Here is a 27,770-nt window from a genome sequence, read left to right on the forward strand (position 1 = left end):
CTGCCTTGGTTTTGAAAGAGCTGGTCTCTAAATCAATCTGTAGTGTCTGCTTTTTTTATTTGTTTTAATCGTGTTTTCAAGTGTTAAATGAAATCTTTCTAAGCTGAAGATCTTCCTTCCAGTGGCAACAGTTGAAATGTTAAGGTAAAGAATAGGGTACCTCCTCTGTTCCTACAAGTGTATTATTCCTGGATTTTGAGTCTTCGCTACAAAGTATAGTCCTATGGCTTTAGGAGATGTTTTCAGACTGATTTCATGGCAGTCTTTAGGTTGTGAAGATAAAACTAACTTTAGGCCAACTGTTCAGGAAGCTCTCTAGCTGACAATACATGACCTGCAATGTTACAGAACCATTTCTTTTTTACAGTTGTGCTGATGGTTAAATTTATGTGTGTTGCTGTGTTTCATTATATAAGTTGTTACCCAATTGTACAGTAAAACTATGTAGCTCTGTTTCTTATACCACTATGTGAATCTAATAAATGAATGTTAGGAAGCTTGTGGAAATAATGTTGTCTCTGGGTATTTTTTTAGTTTGCAAATATGAACTGAGTTGATGCTGTTATACTCAAGTTCCCAGTGAGCTGTTGCCTTCATTTTTGTTACTGATGCCTTAGTTAAAAGGTCAAAAAATTCCCAAGGCATCTAACCTCTGACCACTAGAAGTCTACACAGAACAAAAATGAGGTGCGTATAGCAGGAAGACATCAGGGGAAGCTTGCCATGGTGTTGCAAATGGCTTTGGGTGACTACTAGTTTTCTAGTGGTGTTTAATCTGGTAATTTTGAAGAGTAGTGACTAGTTAGGAACATGCAAGATACACAGGCAGTGTTTAAACCCAAGGAAACCAAGCAAAAAAATACAGTGTAACTCAGTGGCCTGCAAAAGCTGAACTGCATAGATACCAAGTGTTTGTATTTAGGGGTAAACTTCTGAAACAGTGAATGAGGATTTCATAATCATGCCAGCTGCTCAGTAGGAAATTGACTTGTTAACGCAAATAAAGACTGCTAAAACTATTTTTGAACTTCAGGGTCAGGCATGTATGTGAAAAGAGTTCCTTATGCACAGTTCCCAGTATATGTGATATAAACCAAATCACTAAGTTGCATCTTGCAGAATATTCCTCCAGCTTCATACATGTATGAATGGCTTTCCAGTGAAACTTCTGGTTACTTATTTGAAACGTCCTATTATCTTCTGTTTAAAGGTCTAGTGCATTTTTTTTTTTTTTTGGCCTATTTGCTATTAAAACTGCACGGTATTTCAGCTTTACCTATACATATGTACAGGTGGTGTTATCCAGTATTATCAGATTGCTTGGTGGGTTGTTTTGTTTTTAACAGCTATATAATCAATAAAAAAGACTTTTTGTTGCCCTTTAGGTGTCCTCTGTGAGAGACACCTCCCCATCCCCTCAGTCTTTGTAAACATGGTAAGATATTTCAGTAGGAAGGGAAAGATTTTTTTCTTCCTTAAGATATCAGGAATGAATGGTCTTACATTTTAGAGTTGTATGTTCAGTCATGCTTAACTGAGAAATGGAAAATTAAATCAATTTCATGAGATTGTATAGCTGTCTAAGTGAATGTTCCCTTAAGTGCTGTGTTAGAAATCAGCAATATGTGGTACAAGAAATTTGAATAACAGAACATAAGTGATGTTATTTTCATAAAAAGATTGATATAAAGAAAAAATAAATTTTCTTAATTTACAGCTTGCTCTGGTTCTCTCTTTCTTGTTGTTTGTTTCATAACAGATGTAAATAACTGCAGGTGCCATCAGAACAAACCAGTAGTAAAGCTGGTGGTTTTGTGTGATAATGTGATTTGAGAAAGTCTCTATAGAGGAACATACATGCAAATTTGGCTTTGAAGCATGAAGATAGAGCTATAGACATGTTGCATGCAGGTGATGCTGATGGGGAAACTTGTGATTGGTGTCCTTGGTTTACTGGGCGAGGAAGGAAGGGGAGGGGAGGTTAAATTTGCATGACTGTTCACAGGGAGCATGCTTCCAAACACACACATGTATTTGTATGATATATCCTGACATTAAAAGCCTCCTAAGTAGGCTTGGCCACTGATGTTCTGCTAAAGTGTTTGGTAGCTTTTCAGCTGCTTTGAGAATTGAATGAAGTACTGAATTAACTTGGAAATCTAGCCTCAATGTCTGTCTTTCAGATAGGATTTTTGCATTTTGGAGTTACCCTGATTCCCTTAAAGAGGCTATCAGGTACCTCGGCTACTTCAGATATAAAACTTAACAGCTAAATGTTTGTGAGAGAGGAAAAATAAGAGTTGGGAGATCACTTTAATTGCATGGCCAAGCAGATCTTTCATAGAAGAGGTGAAGAGTGCACAGTTCTTGTCCTCTGGCGCTGCTACAGCATGGCAAGCTGTTAAGAGTTGATATTGGCACACTTAGAAATCTGTTCAAAGGGGTTGCAAAACAGGACAGAGAGCAGCAATTGAGGCAGAACATCACTATGGCCTAAGGACCTCCTGTCCTGTATACTGAAAATTAAGTCAAAGGACTAAACAGAAACTTCTGGGAAGAGAGTGCATAGGGAGCAATGTCCTCACTTGGATGCTCAGCATATTTTGCTTGAGTAGGTTGTGTTGCCCTAGCAGCTGCTGGGGCCTGTTAAAGAACAGCTGAGGCTCCCGTTTCCTCCTCTGGGCTGAGCTTGAGACATCTGTTCTCAGTGGAATTGCAACAAGGATGCGAGTGTGGCTGGTGCGTATAGCCTGATGCGTGTTGTACCTTATTCCTAAGAAATGCATTCACTTAGGGTAAATGCAGCTCGTCTACTCTGAACTGAGACCAAATACCTGCAGTCTCCCTCTCTCTTCTGGGTGCCTCAGAGCTGCAGAGAACACAGTGAAGTCTGCTGGTATTACAATATATCAGGTGTTCATTCTGTGGGATTTTCAGAAGTGCTAAATATAGCTTCCTTATCTGCAGCTCCTTGACCTCACTGGAAGTAGAATCCATGTAGCGCTGAAGCTTTAAGAATTCCCACACATGAAGTACATTTGCTCAGATAATGTAAAGGAAGGGTGTGTTCTGCTTTGGAAGCTCTTTCCCTAGAAAAGAAGGTAAAAGGTTCAATCACAAGGAAGTTGGTAGAGTGGTATTTTCATTGTGATACTATGCTATAGAAGCCATACTTCTCTACAGTATATCCATCTACAATGCTAGCTCTTCAGAGGATTAGACTGGAAAGCAAAACTCAGGACTATATACTGGATGTGATATTAAAAAACCAAATAGTTATTTAATAAGAAAACTATCTATCCTTTACCCTAAATTAGTCTGGGTTGTTGTAAAGAGAAGTAGTCAAAACATTTGGCACTAGAATATACCTGGGAAATTAAGATGACTTTGGCCTTAGTTAAGGTATTCCTAGCTTTGGGTGACTGCATCCTGCCTATGTGTTTCAAATGAGGTGTACCTTTTGTGTACAAAATGGTTACATTTTTGCAGTAAGCTGCCTCTAGGACTTCAGGTTTGAGCTGATGAACTGACTCATTGATGTCTTCAGGCACTGTGGCTTGTGATTAAACTGTGAAATAAGCTATTTACCTGTTTTTATAAATGCAGGTGGTATTTGTCTGGTATTTAAGACTGGGACTCCTGCTTTGGAACATAAGGTATGGGCTTCCTTCTTTATCCCTTCCAAAAGGCAAGTGGTAAATGCATGGCTAACAGACACTACAGTGTTTGCTTGTGCTTCCTGCTTCAAATGCTACTCAGCTTTTAGTTTTCCTTCCCATTCTTGTCCTGTATGCATATAAAGCCTTTTGCCCTGATTGCCAGTGATGTTACAGAGAAGTCCAAATTAGTGTTTTCAGGGTGAACAACTGAAGAACCAAGTAAGAGCAATTTCTTACTTAAGCAGAAACACGCATGTATTTTGGCTTGCAAACCCTATGGACATGGTATCAGGGATGAGATTCAATCAACCCTTGCTCTTCCTGGACACCAGCAGATATTAAATTCAAATTGGGGTTATTCAGGGTGTAGGGAGAACTTGTCCTGATTTGAAAAGTGGTTGTGACCTCTTAGGGCAAACCATGCTGGTTTGTCCCTTTGCAGCTAGGAGCAAACGAAAGAGGGGGCCTTCCTTGTGTGCCCTTCCCTCTGAGAATTTTGTAGGAGGATTACTGTGATTTCATGTGATTATATCATGTGACAGAACTAAAGGTGAGGAATGAAATATCTATTTCCTTTTCAAAGGGTTCTGAATTCTGCTGCTGCCCTTTGAAACCTTTATTATTGCTCCCATTTCCTGTCCTCCACCCTGTGTAATATCAGATGCAGCCACTCTCCTTCTGGAATGGGGAGAGCTGGCTGGAACTCCCAGGCTGTGAACACCGTTCCCAGGGCAGGTGAGCAGGGGCACGGTTCAGTCCTCTTGACTCGGAACAACTTTGAAGCCAAGTTTCTTTTTAACTGTGATAATAAAAAGCACTGCCTTTGGGCACTTGCCTAGTATAAAATTATTTTTAAATTCACCAATCTTTGCAACTTATTGCAATGGAAGCAGCCTGCCTATTTAGGTATGATAATTTGTCATAGCTTTCTGTTATCTTAACTGCATAGAGAAGTGAAAGTGAAGGCAGCCTGGCATTGTGTTTGATTTCAAAGGTGCGAACAATACCACATCATTCCTCATTAACAAATGTTGGATATTAACTTGCCCAGAAAAAATTTAAGGAGACCAAACAGTATTTATTGCAATTACAGTCTGCCAAATAAAGAGGGAGAAAATCTAGTTTTACAGGTTTTGGGAATGTCTTTTAAGACAGGAAGGTAAACAGATGAACAATGTCATTGTTGGTAGCAATGTTTGGTGTAGGGCAACTTGGAAAACAGTATTGCAAATATTATTGTAGTGGTGCATATTATTGCCTTTTGAGGTCCCCAGAGGAGTAGAAACCTGTGCCATTCTCTGTCATGGTGGTTTCTTTACACAACAGGGAATTTCACCGGGTAAGGTTGAGTTTCAGACAGAGAATAAAAATAGGCTTGTATAGAATATAGAACAAGGCTTATGCAAATGAAGTGCCTCTCTAATGAATTCACCTCCTCAGCCTTATTTCTTTGGTATTGTTTTCATATATCCTGAATCTACTAAAGCAGAAGAAATCAGGTCCTACCTCTGAGATATTCTGTGATCAGCCCGGGAGAGCTATGGCAATCTGGAAGGCTTTGTAATGACCAAGCACGTATCCACATCTCAAATGCAGGAGTGCAGTGCTGTCACTCCTGTGGCGATGCCAAGTGCTAGGGTTATTTGGCTTGTGGACACACATTCATACCAAAATAGTATTGTTGAAGCCACGTCAGGCAGCCATTATATTTGTCGTGTGCCCTTGAATAAACTTTGTTCTCATCGTGGATTACCGCAGCTTGACCACTGATGAAATGGAACACAACTGCATAAACAAGTGAGGACTGTGGTTGTTTTTGACAGGTGGGGCCTTTTGTTTATTCCAGAAATCAAGGAGTTTGTTTTGTTGTATAGGATTGCTGCTGAAAACTGCGACAATACAAGCTCTTTACTAAACTTTGGACTGGTTGCTACCCAGTACGAGAAAGAGGAGCTGATGCCTGGCAATCGACCTGTACCAGTTCAGTGGTGATGCCCAGGTGAATAGCTCATCCAGTCTGGCTGGGGAAGAAACCCTGCCACGCCACACCTGTTCCCTGGGCGCTCCTCGGAGGCAGCCGGCCCTCATCCCTTCATTCTCACACATCGGCCGTGAGGCCGGAGCCCGCTGGTGCCTGCAGCGCGGGGTGTGAGGAGCCAGGCACTGACCCTGGGACCCAAGGGCAAGGTGGAGGGTTGGGTTTCTGTATGGGCCCTTCCTTTCCTTGCTGCGAAGCGGGTGCCCCACACCGCGCTGCTGGGAGCGCTCCGAGCTCCCAGCCACCTTTACAGGGTCTAAAACCCGAGTTTGTGCCGTGGGGGTCGGGACGCATCTGCAGCCGCCCGTGAAATGGGTTTGTTTCATGTTTTCTTTCCGGGGCAGAGGGCCTGGCCCGATCCCCGGTCTGCGAGCGCCCAAAGCGGCCGTCCCGCCGCTGGGGGTCGCGGCGGCTCCTCCCTCCTTCCCTCCCTCACGCCCAGGGGCGGGCGGCCGGCCGGCACAGCCCCGGTGACTCCTCCGGTGAGCAGCGCCGGCGGCCGCCGCCGCTCCTTCACCCTCCTCCCGACACAGGCAGTGAGGGCAGCCCGGCGGGGACCCTGCGCGGCGGTAAGTAGGCGCTGCCCCCCTCAATCGGCAGCGCCCAAAGTCCTCCAGGGGGCCGGGGGCTCCCCTCACCTCACCTTCCCTGCTCGGCGTCGGCCCCCTCTCCCTGTTTCTCTCCTCGTCCGTCTCTCCCCCTGTGCCTCCCACTGGCTCTGAACCGCTTCCACGGTGTTCCTGCTCTGCCTCCCGCCTGCGTCGGCGTTCGCAGGCTGACGGAGCGCAGCTGGGAAGCCCATCTGGCTGGGGCAGGTTCTGGGGAGCCCGCAGGTCCGCCGCTAGCCACCGGGTCTTCCTCAGCGCCGTGGATGAGTCCCGGGGTCAGCAGCTGGACGGTGGGGTCCCTCCCCGCAGGTCAGTCTAGTGGCGGTGGTGCAGGTCTGTCAGAGGGGCTCAGGTGGTGGCTCACGCTTGGTGGTCCCTTCCGCACAGTGTGTGTGTTTAATGGTGTTTCCACCTCACACTGTGCTAGGAGTCCTGCAGCTGTCAGCTGGGGGAAAAAGCAGCTCCCTGGATCATCTCCTCAGCGAACAGCTCTCATTTATCCCTGAGCACATCCCACAAGGGCTGGGGAATGCAGTAGTTTCAGAAGTACACTGTTCAGTGTTACATGCCACTTGGTCTGGTGTTGTTTCTGTCCAAAACCATCAGGTACAGTTGGTCCTGGGTTCACACCTCAGCTTACTGATATAATTCTGTAAATGTTCTGCAACTTCATTATGTTTATCCGTAAGTTCCTTCCTCTCTTTTCCCTCAAAAGGTTTCACCTGGGATCTGGTAGGTTTCTTATACACCCGCTCCTCTGGGCAGTGAGACAGCAGTCCTGGGGTGCTGCAGCATAGTGGGGACTGGTTTGTCCTGGCCTGCATCCTTTTAGCAGACAGTCAAGAACAAAGGTGTGAATGAGGGAGTAGAAATGTGCAGCAACTGTTCCTCCTTTGGCTGATCAGTCACCAGCTGCAAAAGGACCAAAAGCGGTGTACTTATCTGCTTAGTGTGTGAGGAAAAAGCTCAACTCAGACCCTCTCTAGAGGTATCTGTTCTGAAACATTCACAGGTTTCAGACTTTCCTATGTCCTTTATCTGCATGTGCAAGGAATGTATATCTTATGTGCTGGATCTCACTTGGCTTTGGGGCAGTGATGCGTCTTATCTGCAGTAATAATCTTTGAAGGCGCCTCAGGGACGGAGAGTGGGGCTCTGCGATGCCACATCAATGTGCCTGGCATTACAGGCTTCCCCCTGTGCCCTGTCTGTCGAGGCTTTTGCACCGTCTCATCGCTCAAGCATGTGAGGGCTTTGGGATCAGTTACAGCGGCAGCCCTGGCAGTTAGGTGTCTGCTGGGGAGCTGTAATTAGCTGCAGAGCTAACACATTTGGTACGTATGCTTGAAGGGGAGCCTTGGAAATGCAGTCTTTGGTTATTCACTGCACAGTAATTACCGCGGAGTAAACTTGGGAAGTCAGAAAGGGATCCCTTGAGAGTTAGTGGCAGGAGCAGTGGTTCTATAATGGGACTGAAGTGCTCAGATGGTGGGTGTGTTTTGTGTCCCTTCTAGGCACACAGGTAATCATAGCTGCCTCAATTTTCTGACAGAAAAACTTGTAGGCTACTGTTGTTTTCTGATAGGAAAATATTTAAGTGAAAATAAGGTTTTTGCTAAAATTAATATAACACTTAACTGTGCTTTGATTACGTTTATTTGAAAGCAGAGGGTAAAAATTACTTGGTTTTTGCTGTTGGAATTGTTTAGTCTTTTCTAGTACAAAAAAGAAGAGGAAGGGGATGAGAAGGGTCAATGAGGAAAACACTTCAATGCTTATAAAAATCTGTTCAGCTTTAGCATAAGGCACGAAAACTAGAAGGGAATATCACTTGATTTTGTTTGGCGGGTTTGTTTTTTTGGGGGTTTCTTTTTTTCACATTACTAATTTAAAACAGTCCAGTTTTGATTCTAAATTGGTTTGGTCATTTGTCAATATTAAAAAAACCCAAGAGGGTAGTTGTCACTTTGATCTGTTATAATGTGTGTTTTGGGGTTTGTTTTTTTTTAATTATAACTATTGTTTTGTAATATAAATACATGCCACAGGGGATGCTTCCGAGTTTGGCAAAGGATTTAGTGATTCAGCACATGTCAGGTGTACTTGAGAAAGTAAGATTATTCAGCTGTTACCTCAGTCACTTGAAATGGTTTCCTTAGGGTAGAAGATACCCTAAGGAAAAAAAATGTAAGGCTGGTGACAATCTAAATGATCCAACAGCTTTGTTCTCATCTCCATTTTTTATATCCTGCTCTCATTCAGCAGTGTGGAGGACATCTATCATGGATTTGACATGTGTAGACTAGTCATTGTCAAATAATTTGGTGATGACAGGCCAATAACTTACCTACGCAGGGAAACCTTTCGTTGAAAAAGAGAAATATAACTTACTTTCTTTTGCTCCTCTTAAGGTGGATTCTGTCACCCTCTTTAGAAGAGTGGATTCCTTTAGATTAATCTCCTTTATACACAGCAGCACAAACTGTGCAAAAAAGGCAGTGTACTGAAATAGGTATACTGAAAGGTTCTGTACTGAAATAAGAACATCTACATCCAGTGTTTGTACTGATATAAAATTTATGTGTTTAAATGCATGCCTTAGATCACAATGGGAAACAGTGTGATTTCTTAGGGTAAAAAAGATCTGATTCTATGGTATGATAATTTAGGAACATGAAGAGATTAGCCAGGACACATTTCTAGTGCCTGAAACTGCAATCTCAGAGGTTGGTATTCTATATCTGGTTTTGCTACATGTCTGTAGGAAAATAATTTGCATAGGATTAAGAACACTTTGCTACCTTGTGATATTTGGGATGTGTAAAGGGGAGTTGGATATAGGAGTAAAAGGTGAAGTGCTGTACACTGTGCTATGGAATATTGTTATGAAAACACATAAGTAATATGAATGCTGAGTAGAAGCTGGCCTTCATATTAAAATGCTCAGTGCTAGGAATCCTAGAGCAAAGATACTGATCCAGAAGAGCTGGCCCCAACATGGGGTGGTTGAGGAATAGACATGGCATGTTCTGTGAAAGAACACAGAAGGCGATCTCCTTTGCAGAGCTTGCCTTGGAGCTCTTAAAGATCTGGTCTTATCCAAAAAAACACTGAAGCAGATTCCCCCATCCTCCTGGTTTTAATGAATTCTGGTGCAGACCCTAAGTGATCAGATTGTCCTGACTCATTGTATTGCAATATTGTTTGGGCACGTGTCCCGGAAGCGTTGGCATATAGAGCGTATCAGAAAACAAAGTTGATTGTTGTTATTTCCTCAGATCATGAACTTACAACTTCTTGTCTGAATGAGTCAAAGATGAATGACTATCTCTAATTCAGTGTGCTTTCACTGACCAGCATAAGGAAATCACCATCTGACTGAAGAAGAAAATTAAGGCTTTCATTCCTCCTTTGATATACTTGTGCTCTGTACTTGCAAATGGAGTCCAACAAAAACACTGTAGTTTGAATCTTTGAATGTGAAGTCACCGTAGTTTCCTAAGATCATTATATAATATCTGGGGAGGTTTATGTTTGTCCTTGTGAATGGCATTTTTATTTCAGATGAATCTTAAGTGTGTGAAGGTTATCTTTGATTATCTCCCCCTTATGCTGTGTATTTGCTAATGACAATTGTCTTGGATCATCAAGCCTATGATCTATTTTGGGCAACTGCTAATTGTGACTGCTGCATGAAAGCCAGTGAGAGAGATCTGCACAAGTAATGAGAGTGGAAGGCAGTATAAGATAACATGAAGTGATAGACGTGGGAAACACCAGCACATCAGAGGTTTGACTGGAGGGTCTGAACACCTTGGAACAGTTTTGTGTTTAGTCTTCAAAACCAAGGCTCTCAGTCTGACTTAGATGCTTGAACGGTTCCTTGGTGCTGAGAGTAAGCTTGCTGGTTTGACCTATGCAGGGCAAGAGTATAAGTTAGAAGATCAGCAAACGAGGTGAGAATTTTCAGGTTATTTTTGAGATAATGTTGCATGGATTCTATGCATCTGCAGAAGTAGGTACGTTCTTTGTAGGATGCTGGGAAATGAGTAAACTTGTCAAACATAAAGTGGCCATGTTCTCAGAGGGACCTTGGGTGCGTTCCCCATTCTCAAAGCAATGTTTTTAACTTGCTCTTCTGAATCACAAGCTCTCTTAGAACAATGGTTTTCTTTTAGGTGTGTTTGCATTAATGTTATTTATACCAGTGTACCTTGGATTCTGATGAAGGGAGTAGTCAGCTTGAGGGATTTACAGTCTTTGGGCAAGTCTCAGCAGTATCTCTGAATATGTGGACATTTTCCTGTACTTGACATTTGCATGCATGCAGAAATTAATCTTGCAATTCAGGATGAGCAAAACTTTTGGGGTTTTCTGCAAAGCTTAGCTTTTTCCTTTGTTTGCTTTTTCTGAAGTCTGTGGGTGTTGAACTACGTTTCGCACCAACACTTCAGAAAATCCTGCTCCAAACAATTGCAAGCAACATTATATAAACGTAGTACAGAGGCAATAGCTCAGAGATGTCCTCATTCTTGTAAATGCTACTAAAGCATTTACTGATTGCAGTTTCAAACCCTGAGCAATATTGGTCAATGAGCTTTCTCTGAGATTATGAAAGGTTGCTTGAGGAATACAATACTTTGCTTACAAAGCAGAATTTGAGTTGTTTATTTTCATTGAGAGGAAATGTTTTTATCTCAGGCATGAAATGTGGCTTTGGGAAGGGAATTAATGAACCCGGTAGCAGAATAGTTCACCTGGCTTCATCTTGAAAAACTGAAAAAACTAAGGATCAGCCAGAACATGCCTGAGAAAGTATGGGGATGGAAAGTGGAAGTGAAAAAAACCCCACACTGTAGTGCATCTAGTTGAGGATCACCAATGCAAGAGTTGATTTCTACAGTATACTTTAATAGTGCTATGGTTAGTCTGGTCTTCAGCGTCACAACCTGTGTGGTTTCTAGCATTTGCCCTTAGGTGGCTAGATAAGAGAGATCATCGCTAGAGCACAGTTATACAGGAAGGCGCGGGAGGCAAATTTGTCTCAACTGCAGCATTACAAAATTGGGATTTGAACAGATTTGTTAATGAAAATGCAATAGCCCCACAGAGCCTTTAGGAGAGCCATCATGTCTGCAGTGAAGATCGCCAGCAATGCTGCTATTGAGGGCATGAAAGCTATAACTAGAAATATCTTGCACCTCCCTCGCCTCCAAGAGGTGCCTGCAAGTGTCTGTCATGTGGTGGAAATGGTAACTTCTTCTGAAACATAACAGAAATGGATGTGTTTTGGTCATGTGACAGATCACAGAATGGTAGAGGTTGGAAGGGACCTCTAGAGATCATCTTGCCCAACCCCCCTGCTTGTGCAGGGACACCTAGAGCAGGGGGCACAGGACTGCATCCAGGCAGGTTTTGAATGTCTCCAGGGAAGGAGGCTCCACAGCCTCTCTGGGCAGCCTGTTCCACTGCTCTGTCACCCTCACAGTAAAGGAGTTTCTGCTCATATTTAAGTGGAACTTCCTGTGTTCCAACTTGTGCCCATTGACCCTTGTCCTGTCATTGGACGCCACTGAAGAGCCGAGTCCCAACATCCTGACACCCACCCTTTAGGTGTTTATAGGTATTGATGAGACCCCCCCTCAGCCTCCTCTTCTCCAGGCTGAGCAAACCCAAGTCTCTCAGCCTTTCCTCATAAGGGAGATGCTCTCCAGTCCCCTGATCATCTTGGTAGCTCTCTGCTGGACTTGCTCAAGCAGTTCCCTGTCCTTCTTAAACTGGGGGGCCCAAAACTGGACACAACACTCTAAATGTGGTCTCACTAGGGCAGAGTAGAGGGGGAGGATAACCACCCTTGACGTGTGGGCCACACTCCTTTTAATGCATCCCAGGATACTGTTGGCCTCCTTGGTCCCAAGGGCCCATTGCTGGCTCAGGGTCACCTTGCTGTCCACCAGCACTCCCATGTCCTTCTCAACAGAGCTGCTTTCCAGTTGTTCAGCCCCCAGCCTGTACCGCTGCATGGGGTTGTTCCTCCCGAGGTGCAGGACCTTGCACTTGCTCTTGCTGAATTTCATCAGGTTCCCCTTGGCCCAGCTCTCCAGCCTGTCCAGGTCTCCCTGGATGGCAGCACAGCCTTCTGGTGTACCAGCCACTCCTCCCAGCTTAGTATCATCAGCGAACTTGCTGAGGGTACACTCTATCCCATCATCCAGGTCACTGATGGATATGTTGTACAGGACTCAACCCAGCACAGATCCCTGGGGAACACCACTAGTTATGGACCTCCAACCAGACCCTGCCCCGTTGATCATGACCCTCTGAGTTCTGTTGTTGAGCCAGTTCTCAATCCATCTCACTGTCTGGTCATCCAACACATGCTTCCTTAGCTTGTCTGTGAGGATGTTATGGGAGACAGTGTTGAATGCCTTACTGAAGTCAAGATAGACAACGTCCACTGCTCTCCCTTCATCTACCCAGCCAGTCACGCCATCGTAGAAGGCTATCAGATTAGTCAAGCATGACCTTCCCTTGGTGAATCCATGTTGACTGTTTCTGATAACCTTCTTGTCCTTTACGTGCCTGGATATGACCTCCAGGATGAACTGCTCCACCACCTTTCCAGGGATGGAGGTGAGGCTGGCTGGGCTATAGTTCCCCAGGTCCTCTTTCTTGCCCTTTTTAAAAATTGAAGTAATATTTGTTTTCCTCCAGTCCTCGGACACCTCTTCGGTCCTCCACGACCTCCTGTCCTCCATGACCAGATGCATGTCAGTCATGTTATATCACAATATACATACTACCCCATGAGATGTGCAGATTGTTTTGCACTCTTCAAAGAGGAGAGGATGCAGTTTTGATGTATAGCTGAAATATTTCTTATCATCTGATAAGAGTGAAGCTGTGGGTCCCTTGGGGAGAGGGAGTAGGGCTTGCCAGAATAATGCATGTGCCCTATATCTTCTCTCCCATCTGGGAGCAAAGATTGTGGAGGAGAGCAGGCCGTAAGCTGGGTGTAGGCCATTAGAAGCTCCCCACTTAATGAATACATTGTGAAAGAGAAAGCAGTGAAGGGAAATGAATGGTCACAAAGTCACCCTGGATCTCCTTGTGCTTTGGAAATGACAGTCCAAAAGAATGCACTGCACAGAGATGTTAAGTACGTGATGAGAGCCATCTCGGAATTGCACAAAATTGTGCCACTACAGGATGGAAGCAGGTACCCCTTCTCACCTTGTATATTGTGTGACCTGTGCTGAGCAACTAACAGAGGGACACCCCTTATTGCTACTGTTGTTTGAAAGAGTGACTGTTATTCCTAATATCAGTGTCAGTATTCATGCAGTAGCCTTTCTGCTTGAGATAAAGAAGTAAAATAATTTTTGTCCTAATGTGTAGGTTTTGCTGACATCAGCCAAAAAATATATGTGGAAGAACCAAGAGACTGTTTCTGTTCCTTTGAAGCAATGGAAGGATCATATTTGGAAAGGAATTGAATTGATACTCAACATGCCTCCCATGTGTTAGAAGCCAATGATTTATAAAAAGGGAGGGGAGAAACAAAACAGGCAGCCTTTTTTTTGAGGTGAGTGCATGACAAAAGCTGGGTGTGTTTTGACAAGTTGTTAGATTTTTACAGTGTGTTTGCTGCTTATGGTATATGCTTTTGTTAGAGAAAAAAATCTTTAAAAATATGTGCATTTGAACTTGGCAGGAACCCTGCAATTGGTCCTTGGTACTTTGTCCTATTTTATAAGAAGTCTGCTGATGTATCAAAATAGCTGGATCTTTTTGCAACATTGAGCTTATTTCTAAAGGATTAAAATAGAGCTTTGTTTTATTGTGTAATATGCTTTGCAGTATGCCACAGTCAGATGCCAAAGACTGCTATTTTAAAATATGCAGGAGCTGTATAGAAATATAGAAGCTGGAAGTCCCCAGTGCATCTGAAGCTGCATCTGTGGTTCATAAGGAAATACACATTACATTGAGAAGTACAGATATGCTGCTGAAGCCTACAGAGGTGTGAGAATAACTGTATGGCTCAATGTAGTTAGATTTTATTGTGATGCTAGAGGCCTTACAGCTGCCTTACATGTTCTGATCTAGATAGTACATGTTGTTTAGGCCACTGGGGATAATGCTAGTGTTTATCTACACAGGAAACACCAAACATGTTGTAAACTGGTTGGCTGGTTTTTGTGTTAAAATACATTCTGTTAACATAACGTATGTTTCTGTGTGGGCATATCCTGAGGAAGAGTGTGATCTCTGATCTCCTCTTCCAAAAGTAGCACAGCATAATGCAATCCCAGATCCTCTAATATATCAATGTGAGGCTTGTCTTTCCTGACCTCACAGATCTTATCCACTTAAAAGATTGTGTTCAGGAAACAAATGTCACAGTTACGCAGAGTAATGCATACAACAAATGCTGCTTGTGTTTGTCATTTGAAACGCCCAGTGTGTGATGAAAGATGCTGCACTGAAAACTCTGTAGACGGAACCACCATGCCTTTTTGCAGCAGTAGTTCAGATTTCCATTTGCTGTCCTGTCTGCGTGCTTCAGAAACATTGTCTGACATGAGAAAAAGGAAGCTCTTCTTTGTGGTCTCCGTGGTTCACGGTCTGCCTGCTGTCACTAAAGTGAAGATGCCTGTAATGCTGATTCTCATGACAGCTCCTCTTAGTGTAGTGTAGATGCTTTATTGTCCATAAGTTTGTCAAATTATTAATTAGTTGCTTTACTTCCATCACATTTGTGTTTTGCAGTGTGTTCTGTGCTTCTGGTTAAATATGTGCTCAGGTACTTCAGTGTGGGGCAAGAACCCTCTTCACTTACAGGCACTCACCTCTTTCCACGTTTGGACCCTCACTATTTGGCTGAGACTGCTAAATTATTTCTTTTGATTGATCAGTGGTAACTTTGGCCATGAATGGTCTGCAATGGATCCAAAGTGACTATACCAGAAATTTTTTACTGAATCTTTGGCTGTTGGAAGATTGTAATGAATGTCATTTTTAGTATTCTAGCTGCATCATCTTTGTGAGTCAATGAAAACTCCAAATATGGCTGTGTTCAAGCAACAGAAGGTGGAGGATGTTTACGAAATTGGGGAAGAACTAGGAAGGTAAGTTTGTAATGATAATTCCACACTATTCTGAAAAGCTGACACATAGGGTTATTTGCCACATCTTAAAACAACTGTGCATGACAGCCTGAAGCAATTGCAATATACAACAATAGAAACACATCCCTTTGCAAAAACTGCCCTTTGGATATAACTTTTTTAAAGTGTACTAACTATTTTTCCTGTTTCTTTTCTTGCAACTAGGAGAATAAAAGGTATGTTTACATTGTCTTTTGTAGATAGGTGTCATCTGGGTCTGTGCTTTAGACTAAGTCCACCTGTCTATTCTCTGAACCAGCTAGGAAACAGGAACCCATGGTGCTGTCATCATAGATGCAGTGCTTTTATTTGGCGTGTTGGTTTGAACAGTGCTGTGCAGCACTGTTGTTTTCAGCTGGCTCCGAGCACTAACAGAACACGTTCATATCTGCCTGCAAAACACTGTGTATGTATTCCTGAAAAGATTTACCTATCAAAACTTCTACTGGCCTAGTTAATAACTGTATATAGCTTTTAATCTATAAAAACTTATCTGCAGGTATTAATTATAGGTGGAGTTAATGGGCTATTACCATGCTTAACCATAAGCACCTGCTTAAACACTCTGCTGGGTTTGGGAGCTGGATGACACAGGGCTCCCCCAGTCACTTAGCAACATACAGTGCTCTGGGTGAGGATAGCTGGTTTCCATTCAGTGTCCAATCCTCCAGTGGTTTTTTTTAATATGCAAATAGCTAAATTAGGGCTATGCACATGTTGACTTCTTCCCCAATGTCTGGAAGTTGGTTTTGATAAATGACTGGGTATGTGCAATTACCCTTTTTCAAGGACCAATAATTTAGTTACATTAAAACACTTCAGATGAAGCTGTTTCTCTGCCAAATCTTGTGGGTTTTTTTTTTCACTCCTAGCTATTAATCTTTAGAATTATTGAGAAGATTTCATTTAAGGGGAGATGGTTTTTTGGGTTTGGGTTTGGTTTTTTGTTTGTTTTGGGTTTGTTGCGGTTGTTTTTCTTTTTTTCTTTCCATTCCCTTCTTTCTCAGGAAGACCTCAACTATTAAATTTTCTGTGACTGCTTACTTTTGAGTACTGGCTGGTCCCGAGAACATCAGTCTGAAAATTAAAAACTGACAAAAGTAAGCAGTAAAGAAATTCAGTGTGTTTTTGCAGGCTGTAGAAGGTGTGCTTTTTTTAACCTAGGAGGCCCTAGTATGTGCTGTAACAGTCCAACTGATAAAATGAGAAACTAGAAACTGAGTAGTGTATTTTTACTTTGGTTCCTGAATTGGATTTGGAAATCCAGTGTCTTTTGAGATTATGAACTTCACTTTCCTCTTCAAGCTGATAGTTATTAGGCCTTCTGAATGGAGAAGTATAGTTGAAACAACTTGGTAAAGGCTGGCCCTCGCTGTTTGAATCTCTGAGAAGCCTCAGGCTGGTAAAGGCTTGCATGGTCACAGCAGCTCTTCTCCTTTTCTGGCTGCACGTTATAGAAACGTGGCTGGTCCTCAGGTTATGCTATGGAGCTGGTACTCACAAGGTGTCGGGTGTTGGGCTGCCTTTAGAGGAGACTGCACTCAGACGTGGAATCTGAAATTGTGGCTTTTTTAATGGGTGTATTCTCTGCAAGAAAGACTATTCCTACATAAGCCAGAAGAAGAAGCAGGTGTATAAGTGAGCAGATGCCATCCTCACATGATAAAGGGGTATTGAACTCCACAAAACCATGTTCTAGTTCCCAGCATTTTATGCGTAGTCATTCTCGTAGATGTGAAATCCAAGTCTACTTGGAACTGAGGTCTGTAGGCAAAAGTGTTCCCTGAAAGACCTGAAGTAAATAGGCAAAATGTAACAAGCAAGCCTGTGCTGCTTGTTATGTTTTCAAGGAAAGCCCTGTAATTGTAAATCCTGAGAAGAGGGCAGCAAGATGGGAATTGGTGCCCTTACTCTGAATGCATTCAAATTGTATACTTTACACATGCCCGTGAATATAATGTCACACTGTCTTTGTCAGTGTATTTTCACTTTGCGATTTTCTGAGGAGCTCTGCAGACCTCTTGTTGTAACTGTGTGTTATCTGTGGAGTGTCACTGGGTTATCATGCATCTATATCTCTGAGCAGTAACTACTGATTAGGGCTGGTGACAAACGATATCTTGCTTTGTTAGAAGAAAAATAACACAATAGACAGGTTGTGATGACTGAAATGCAAGAATCTTTTCTATTGCTGACTGATGCCCTTAGAACTTGTAGACACCTTTTATTAGTTCCATACGTTTGCAACAAGCTGTAGGCTGCTGGCTGGTCCAGGCAGGGAAAAGGATTCATTTATTATCACTCTGGCAACAGAAGTTACTTACAAAACAAAAGTTTTCAAATAACATCTGTGAAGAGTCTGACCTGTTCATGTCCTCCTAACTGAGTTTGTGATTTCTTGATAACAAAAGTAGTCATTAATACAGGCCTAATGCTTGTTCTAGCTTGGGTTCAGTCAGAAGTTAAAATACAGGATCTCACTGACAAAGCCAGCACCTGTTTAACTAAAAGTCTTTGCACAGCACTTAGGAAAGGAGGCTGCTATTATATACTGGAAATATTCCTTTGCAAAGCTTAGATGTATCTGGTCTGGTAATGAAATTAGACCCTTCCTTTCACTGTGTAGCATTGAAGGTAGCTGCAACAAAGGCTCTTTAGAACCAGCTGTATAAAACCCTGCAAATGGTGCAATTGTGGACTCCTCAACCAGATCATTCTCAGAATAGCTGCTGAGCTAGGAGCAACTCAAAGGATGCTGGAAATGCAGTTGTGTCCTGTGCCAAGGCAATGGTGTGAGGAAAACTCTTTGCAGAAAGGGGGAGCAGGTTTTCCATAGCTGCCGCTGTGTGCTATGTATCTAGCTGCCTAGCTCCGATGTTCTCTCAGCCTTTCAAATATTAAACTTAGGTCTACACCTCTGTTGCTCAACTTCTCCAAAGGGTACATACAGGGAACAACAAGTCAGGCGTGTGGCATTAAGAAAAAGAAGTTGCTGGTGGGCTTGTTTGTTCTAGCGCTACACTTGAGAAACTTAGCATGGCCTGTGCTGAATTAGCACAATGCTTTATTATCTTATATGTATATTTAAAGTTACTTCCTGCAAGATAATATCAGTGGTTTTGTAAGTGGACTGAGGTTCTCTAGCAATAGGTGAGGGGGAGCCTAAAAAGAGGAGGAGTCTCTAGAGTGAATTTAGCAAGTTTCAACATTTTAAAAATGAAACAGAAGAACCCTGTTGAGATCTGTGATACACCTTATCGCTAGAATATTGAAATATTAATATTTTTCTTCTTTAAAATTTATGACAAGAGAAGGGAAAGTTTAGAAAACTTAACTGAAGATTAATATGTTGTAGAGATTTATTTAAAAATTTCTCAGTTACACTTGTTAGTCTGGAAGTCTGGAAGAGCTAGAAAGCAATGCCTGCAGAGGTATTAGAAGATTCTCTTCTCTTTCCTCTTCCCCCAAGGGTAGTAGATTGTGTGATTTGGGAGTACTTTATACGGTCCTCCCAGGCATTTAATGCTATCACTCTTTGAAGACATCAGACTTTCTGGCAAATTCAGTTTCTTTCTATGTCTGAGACATTGATCAAAAACGGATACTTCAAAAAATTATTTTCCATAGAATGTTTTCAAAATATATCTCTTTTCAAGTATGAGTTTATGTTGTTAAATTTCACTTTTATTCAAGTAATGGCAAACTACATCCTTTACCATTGATTTTAATAAACTTCATAAGAAACTTATTAATATTTTTGCCTGTTTCGAGGAGGATCCTGGCATAAGACACTTGCAGGAATGTTTGTTTCTAACAGCATGCCAAAGCAATGGAAATGCTTCTTGAAAAACATGAGGAAGTGAAGGCTAACTTGACTTCTTGGGAATATGCAGTAGGTCATTTCAGCTGTGTCACAGCTGACTCTCCTACCACAAATGGACCAAAGGGTATTGAAAGAAAATGAAAAAGAGTCAAGCAGCTGTAATCAGAAGAAATGTTTGCTTCTGTGTTCCCTGTGAGATCTTTTGTCACTCTCAAAGATTGCGATTACACTGCAGATAAATAAGTCTCTGAAGAATGCTGATTTTTATACTAAGATTTTGTGATAAATTACAACAATGAAGAAACTACACCTAACTGGATGAGCAATCACTTTATGTAATTTCCAGAAGCAAGATAAGTATTATAACAGCAATTAGTCTGGAAAGGCAAGACAGCCAGCTGTATTTGAGTCTGGTTTATTTTTCTTTTTGAAATTATTACAGGTTTTCACCATGAGTAGATAACAATAAAGCTCTATTAATATATAGCGAAAGACTTTAACCTTTTTCCTATCCAGCTTTGCAACAAGAAAGAAAAACCAAATAAACTAACAAAAATGAACCTTTTTAGAGCTCAGACATTATAAGTAAATGAGATATTGCACTTGCGTTGAAATGTTAAGTGTGATCCAGTGAAAAATTAAGTGATTTCATCAGAGTGCAATCTTTTGTATCATTTAATGATACTGTTTCAGATGGAAGTGTAACTTAGTGCATCTGAATGTGTTTCAAACAGTTAAGAGGTCCAGGTAATGCACTGAGGAAAACAGAAAGTTTGCTTTCAAATGCATGATTTCTGATATATATATTATATGAAAGCTACAAAAAAAATACCCTCTTTGTCTTTTCCTTTGGGGGGGTGGATGGGAGCAATTCTTTACAGGAGTTAAGAATATGACTAAAATCAGTTACATTTTTTTTAAAAGTTCTGTGAAAAATGTATTATAAACTAGAAGTCAATAGAACTGATCTGAAGGAATGCAGACTATAATAAGAACAACAGAGTGTATTACAGAGCATTAATAATATTAGAACATTTCCCGTATGTTACAACATGAGGGAAAATGCAATGACACTTTAATTTTAAAAGAAGTAGAGAAACTGACTCTCAACTGGTTCATTACAAGTAGGGGGGTTTGTTGGTTTTTTTGTTGTGGTTTTTTTTTTCCAAAGTACACAACATAGATGCACAGAAAAACAAGTATTTCTTACTAATGCAGCAGAAAATTCTTTAATCCTGTACTTCAGCAATATAAAACATATGAAAAGCTTTTAGAAGGGATGGCCTGCTATAGGGAAATACTTGCTGACACAACTTTTACAGAGGAAATTCTGTATCTCCTATTGGCACAGCCTCTGCAGTAAGATGGGGAGGAGGAGATGAGAGGATGTTATTCAAGTGTAGTACAGCGTCTTTATCAGATCTTTAGCTTGCAAAGAAGCTGAATACAATCTCTGAACTCCCCAATTTCTTTAACATAGCGATGTTTGTACAATATGTAGCATGTTTATATCTATTTTTAGATACTGAATAGTAAATAGTATTCTTCCTAAACTACATATTGACCTGCATAAATAAAATCTTAGGTAAAAATTTCATTCATTCATTCATTCATAGCATGTTATCATTCTGTACATGGTCCTTATTTATTCATATTGTGGCTACATGAAAATTACCCAGAAGAAGAGCATACAACTGATCAGACTTCTCTATGCCAGGAACAAATGACTAGAAGGGGTGGTAGAGGAGTTGAGAATGAAGGAGTGAAGTTGAGACTGGGAAAAGACAGGGTTGAGGAAAGGTTAAAGTTGGTTTTGTCTCTTACTATCCAAATCTGCCTTAATTTGCCATAAATTCCCCAAGTTTTCTGTTCTGTCTGTGTCAGTAAATGGTAAGCCATTTTCTTGTCTTTATCTTGAGCCATGAGCTTTTGCATCCTTGTGCTGCTGAGGAGAGGAAGTGAGAGAGTGGCTGATGGGTGTCTGGCAGCTGGCCAGGGTCATTCTGCCACGAGTGATGCACATTAATCAGTGGCAGAGGGAAGAAGATTAAGATACTAAAAATTGGAAGTGTCAAGACAATACAATATTTGGGGGGTGAGGGTGGATAGAAGTAATAGTAAATAAAAGGCTGAAAGAGCTGGAATTCTTCAGCCTGGAGAAGAGGAGTCTCTGTGAAGACCTTGTGGCCTTTCATTATATGAAGGGAGGTTATAAGAAAGATGGAGAGAGACAAATTTCTACTAGGGACTGTAGTAGTAGGACAAGGGGCAACAGGGTAAGTTTAGATTAGACACACAAAGAAATTTATTACAACGAGAGTGGTGAGACACTGGAACATGTTGCCCAGAGAAGCTGTGGATGCCCCATCCCTGGAAGTGTTCAAGGTCAGGTTGGATGGGGCTTTGAGCAACGTGATCTAGTGGAAGATATTCCTGCCTATGGCAGGGTGGTTGGACAAGATGATCTTTAAAGGTCCCTTCCAACTCAAACCATTCTATGATTCTATGAAATAACCACTGGTTCTTGTTGCAAGGGAGGTGACAGTGAGAGAAACAAACTCTTAAATTGAGGCCAAAGCAGGCCAAGAGAACTACTGAGCTAGCGGTATAGTTCCCAGGAACGTTGCAGCAATAAAGTGCACTGGAGAGCCTTTTAACAAAATGTCTCAAATGACTCAGGACTTGTGATTTGGATGGGTAGGTCTGTCCAGCTGGAAAAAAGGAGTTCTTGTACAAACCTGCAGGAGCCTTTTCCAGTTGTACTAGCAAACACCGGTGGTGGTGGTAGGTGCACAGAGTGCTAGAATTTCAGACATGTCCAGTGTAATTCATAAGTGGTTGTACCATAGAGTCATTAATCTATTACCCAAAGGCATTGCCAGCCAGGCTGTAGAGAGCAGTTGACATTTGTGCCTTCTGGGCAGTGTCATTGTCACATGTCAAGTCTGGGCTGAGGGTAGGAAGTATTAGGGAGCTTGTCTGGAAAAGTGCCATTGAGAAAGCATGTTCCTGCAGGGTGGTGCAAGAATGACACTGCTGTGCCCTGAGACAGCGTCCTGCTCAGCTTTCTGCAAAGGTCTTAGATCATGCTTAGCAAAGACAAACCTTGGAGTGACGTTTCTAGGTCAGGAAGCCTCCCCCTTTCTTTCACTTACTGTCCTTTCACTGTAGGGAAGGGGCTCTGCCTTCCTCCACAGTGTGTGCCCCCCTTACCACCTGCCTTTCCAGTTTCTTGTCTGTCTCAGTGACTGGGAGCTATACTCATCTCTAACCTTGACTTTCTTCAGCTTTTGTCTGGCTTTGCTACATTTTCTGCAGAGGTAGGATATCTTGTATGGATACAACATGCATAGTCTGACAAACTGATCTTCATAGGAAATCTTTCAGTGTGCTTGAGAAACAGGCAAAGTGTTATGTTCGCTTGCTAGCTTGAAATCCTCTCCACTGGGAAAGACAGACATCTTGCTGCTGATACAGCATGGTGGCCTCAGAGAAAAGGCAGCTGGGCATGTCTTTAAAATTCTAAGAGCTGTTCTTCTGACAAGAAAAACAAGCAGGGCTTGCTGTAGTTGTGGAAACTAGAGTGTTGAGATGGCTGGTTTTTATGGGGTCCGATGCTTAAAGGGTTCTAGAAGCCCAAGTTAATGCCTGATTAATGCAAAAGGTGAGCTAAATATGAGTGGATCAGGGTTAGGCTGGAAACTAATTTTACAGCAAGTCTGTGACATTTTTCTGCATGTTAGGATGGTCTATATTTCATTTGGAGGAATTTTCTGCTCTATGTGCTTAAATATCCCTATCTAGTTGTTTCCTCATGTTTCTTGGGGTTTTTTTTTTATAGCTGTTTCATGATTAAAGCCAAGCTAGATCTTTCATCAATGGCCTATCATGCCTCCTGTAGTCCTACCTCTCCAGCTACAAGTTCCTGCCTTGTGTGTGGAGGATCAGCTCTGTTCACTGAGACAGGTGAAACCTTTTTTTTCTGGGTGAAGCTTAAAAGGACAGCAAATGCAATATTTTACCTGGAGCCTGGTACATAATCGCTGTTCTGACAGTGTAACTAGTAAATATTTATTTACTTAATGAAAACAAAAAGCAGAGATAACTGAGGTGTTCTTTGTAGGGGAGGAGCCTGGAAATCTATGCAAAAAGTCATTTCATCCACCTAGGTGGACTCCCTGGTAAACAGAGGGATATGACTGCAGCTACAAAATTTACCTTTAATACACATCGCACAGCACCTTCATACCAGGAATATTTTTTCTATCTGTATACATTGTTCGGTATTGGGCTTTCTAAGACATGAACCTTAACTCTGTTCTTAGATTAATTTATAATTTAAATTACTTCTTTAAATTTGGAAGAATAACCCTGGATTATTTTTTCCTACAACAGAAACAAAGCAAGTCTTTGCTTTTGATGCAAATGTATGTTTAATTATTGAGTGCTAACCAGCACCTCTATTACTATTTCTTGTTGCAAAAATCTTCTATGTCGTGTGTTAGATGTATACTGAATCTTTCATTGAAACAGTTTTGGCATCTGGTACTGGTTCACTGTCACTATGTAATCAGCTGTCTGATATGGTCACTGTTTCTGCCTTTTTTTTTAATTCCTTCAAGCAGAGTGATCTTAGCTTTTTCCTTTTTAAACAGATTTCCCTGCTACTTTTCAGTGTTCTTTCAACTGTTTGCAAAATCTTTGACTTATTACAGAAAGTGCAGAGAAAATAGTGGGAGATTATGTTGTTTGTTTTTTTTCCAACAACAAAGCTGCTCTGCCTCCAGTAACTGAGAAGAACTGGCCTGGGTTATTTAGAACTGGCCTTAGCCTTTCTTAGTAACAAAGTAATGCATTTTTTTCAAGTGAGTTCCTTATTACCAGCATCCATCTCTATGATGGAAGTGATCTCAGTGTATCTCCTCACTCTGTATCTGGCTTTGAAAGTATAATTAGAGCTGAGTGGCCCCAGTGGGTAGTGCTCAAAAGCTCAAATTCAGTAATGTCTTGAACCATTGAATATTAAGCCTAATCCAGTCTTTGCTTTGCCATTTCTGTAAGAATAAAACTATTTATTTCCAATTCACATTGCAGTAGAAAGCAGATGGAAGTTTGCACAGTTGAGAAGATAGAATCTGTATGGTATTCATTCCATGATTTTGAAATTAAAAGTGTTACTTATGAGTAAAAAATACACATAAAATAAACATAGTACAGCTCACCACTGGACTAACGATGATAAAGCATTGGACAAATTATTAGCATCTTATGCAGAATAGGGCTTGCAGAGACTTGTCTGATGGTCAAGCTTAATTTAGCTTAGGTGATATCTATTAATCATTCTTAAAACTCTGTATCAGCAGTTTTCAAATGCAGTGAAAACCTGTTGTAATAGCTGAGCATGACGTGCAGTGATGCTTAGGTGAGGAGGGACATATAAAATCACTCAAATAGCTAGACTTGTTCTATCTAGTGCCAGCATGTTTGGGTTGGAATCACTGGCCTTTTTTGGGCATTTCCAGAGAAGTTCCGTTGAGCTGCTGTTTCCTATGTAGGAAGAGTGGAGGGAACAAATAATGTAGCTTCTGTGCTGTCCTGCTGCTGGAGGAGATTGTTTACTTAAATATAATAAAGATTAAATAAGATGAGGAGGTAACTTCCATCTCTTATTTTGGCAGACCGGAAGAATCCACAGAGCAGTGAAAGGGGAGTTTCAGCAGCCCTTTGTGGTTTTTGGCATTACAGATAATGTCCTAAAATCCTGATTAAAATGCCAGCATGATTTCCATCTGTTTTGTATATGGGGAAGGGGAAAAATCATTTAACCATTCAACCATAATACTGCTACCTTCTTAAAATATATCTGCTTCCAGGTATATTGCACTCAGTCCGTATCTAGCTGGATTTGGACCTTTAAACACAAAGGTACAGTATGCTAACCTTCTGCATGCATATTACATATGCACTGGTGGGGTTCCACATAGCAGAAGGAACAGCTTATCAAATCAGCTATTCCTGCAGAGCATGAGTCAGCTTTGACCTTCCCTAGGTCTCTGGACTCTGTTTGTTACCACTCTGAGAGCTGATACTCAATCTAAAAGCTAAGTGTGATAAGTGGGGGAAAAATTTTTATCATGTGCATTTTATTCTTGAGCTTCAGATGACATAAAATGCTTGCCAGGCTATCAGGAACTTGCCAGAATTGCTGGGCTTGTGCTATATCACTGCAGACTCTGCTCCTCCAACCTCAGGAGCTGATAAGGGCTATGCTGCTTGTCACTGCATGATTGGGAAGTTTCCAAAAACACTTAACAGCTTCAGGAGATGCTGGTGATGATTCAGTAGATGGTGCAGTTTCTTGTGACTCAGGGCTAATGACCCAAAATAGTGTTTAAGGCATTAATTGACTGTAATGCAGATAATGTTACTTTATTGATAGCCTGTAATAATTCATAGTGTTGTTCAGAAACATTAGATTTATGAAATTTTTCTTTGAATTTCAAATTGTTTATTTGCTCTCTACTTATTCCAGTAAACTAGATCATTTTGTATACAACAGTCCATATTCCCCTACTGTTCTGACTCTCCTGTGGCAGTGATCACAGAGATCATCTTTGGACCAGGATGTGCTGGTTACATTAGCGTAAGCTGTAAAGTGATGTCGATGAAAGGTGCCAGACAGTGACATTATCAGACACAGCATATGTCCAAAGTTGCTCAGCACTTCCCTGTTGTGAATATTGAAACTTATGCTGTAAAGTCACTGTATTCTAAAGTACTACACAATCAGTTAGTAAAAACAAGTTGTGAGTGAAAATGCCAGTGTGTTTAAAAGTGACAGTTGATTTTTTTCCCTTTCTATATAAAATAGTGTATCGCATTAGGTTTAAAAATTAGCATATTGTTAGTGTAGTGGTATTGTGATACTTCTCTCTATAGCATTAATTGGTTTGGTTAGAAGTCACCCTGACACTGCCTGGGCACTTAGCCTGAAACGAAGTTATCTTAGTTGTTTGTGATATCATAAAAATTTTCTTCCAGTCTCTATCACAGGGCCGGGGTAAATTAGTGATATTTCTATGATAATCTTGTGTGAAAGGTTCAAAAGAGAGCCATACTATATTGTGAATTGCATTTACTTCTGTATCTTTCACACATATGAAGAACTTACCTACTTTTTAGTAGCCAAGCAAAATTCCTGTTAAATGCTCTATTAAGAACAGTTTTAGATCATTCTGACGTACTCTAGCATCTGCCACACTTTAGGTTCTGTGTAGTTGCTTTAGTAGAGGGAGCCACTTTGCATTTTGCTGGGCGGGGGGGGAATACCCAACCACCAAAAAACAAACCAACCAACCAAAAATCACTTTTTATTTGCAGGTTAAACAGGAAGTATGGTGACATTTGTGATAATCTCATTTTTAAAGCTCTTTATGAAGTTATAAGAGGTGTCAGCAGAGTATTTAACAGATTAAGCTTATGCTGCTGTTTAGTTTCATTCCATAAAGTGTTATGGCAACAGCAAGATACTTTCCCTTCAGTGACCTTGCCATGCTAGTATTTGTTTTGTTGTTTCAGCTATCGTACTGTAGTTTTTTGTTTTGTTTTTTGAATACTGTGCTGTTGGACATACTATTTTTTCACTGCTTAGATTAAATTTCTGCTGTACCAAATCCTGGCTTAGTCTACAAAAAAAAAAAAATCTATTAAAAAATCAAACATACTACAAATTATTGCTATAGTCCTTTTACAGACGGCTTCCAGTTCTTCATGGCTATGACTGCAGACTTCCTACAAAAAACTTGTAGGAAAGTGCTTTTATGCATATATTTTGTGAACCTTGCATGGCCTTTGGTTGATCTGTGTTTCATAATTGAGCTGAGAGTATACAAATGGATTGTAGTAGTAGTTACCAACAGACTCCTGTCCTCTCTGCTGGGAAGAGCATGCCAGTGCAATTACAACTAGCAGAAGTCATGTCTGAAGTGTAAGGAAAGAGGGAGGAGAGTATTTAGCTTGGTAAAATTATGTGCAGTAGAGCAAGTGCTCTAATCGCTTAAATTTGAGAGGAAAACAGCTTTTTCAGGCTTGAGTTAAAGACATTCAGCAAGAATTCTCAAGAGCTTTGCTTTGAAAGTTAACAAAAATGCAATCATGAATGGATAAACTTACTAGTGTAGTTTTTCAAAGAAAAAGAAATAATAATGAAAAACATGGAAAAAGTAATAAGATGCAGGCTTTGGAAGCTCAAGATCACCAGCTAAGACCAATCTGAATTTAGTAGTGGCAAAAAGGCACGCTGAACGAAACTGTGACAAAAACAATTGTATCTGAGAATAAATGGACCTTCTTTGCTGAAACTGAATAAACCATCGTGTCTGAGCTCTAAAGGCTGCTTCCTGAATGTAGAGAAGTCCTGCATTCAGGTTAGCTAGACGCTCTGATCTGTGATTGTTTGTCTATTAATATAAG

General features: G+C 41.3%; 1 protein-coding gene across 5 annotated transcripts in view; it reads left to right on the forward strand.

The window, feature by feature from the left end:
* Positions 1-6,077: 6,077 nt before the first annotated feature.
* DAPK2 (death associated protein kinase 2) overlaps positions 6,078-27,770 on the forward strand; it is a 59,108-nt gene continuing 37,415 nt past the window's right edge. Inside the window, exons 1-3 of one of the 5 annotated variants that reach the window (XM_075100020.1) lie at positions 6,078-6,266; positions 13,704-13,890; positions 15,331-15,436. In XM_075100020.1, the coding sequence (XP_074956121.1) occupies positions 15,360-15,436 (77 nt within the window). In that variant the 5' untranslated portion in view covers positions 6,078-6,266; positions 13,704-13,890; positions 15,331-15,359. Of the gene's footprint in view, positions 6,267-13,703; positions 13,891-15,330; positions 15,437-23,139; positions 23,265-27,770 lie in introns of those variants that run through there. The other 4 variants (XM_075100017.1, XM_075100016.1, XM_075100021.1 and 1 more) reach the window with 4 other exon arrangements.

Source organism: Phalacrocorax aristotelis, chromosome 7 (assembly GCF_949628215.1).
Source record: "Phalacrocorax aristotelis chromosome 7, bGulAri2.1, whole genome shotgun sequence".
Classification (NCBI taxonomy): Eukaryota; Metazoa; Chordata; class Aves; order Suliformes; family Phalacrocoracidae; genus Phalacrocorax; species Phalacrocorax aristotelis.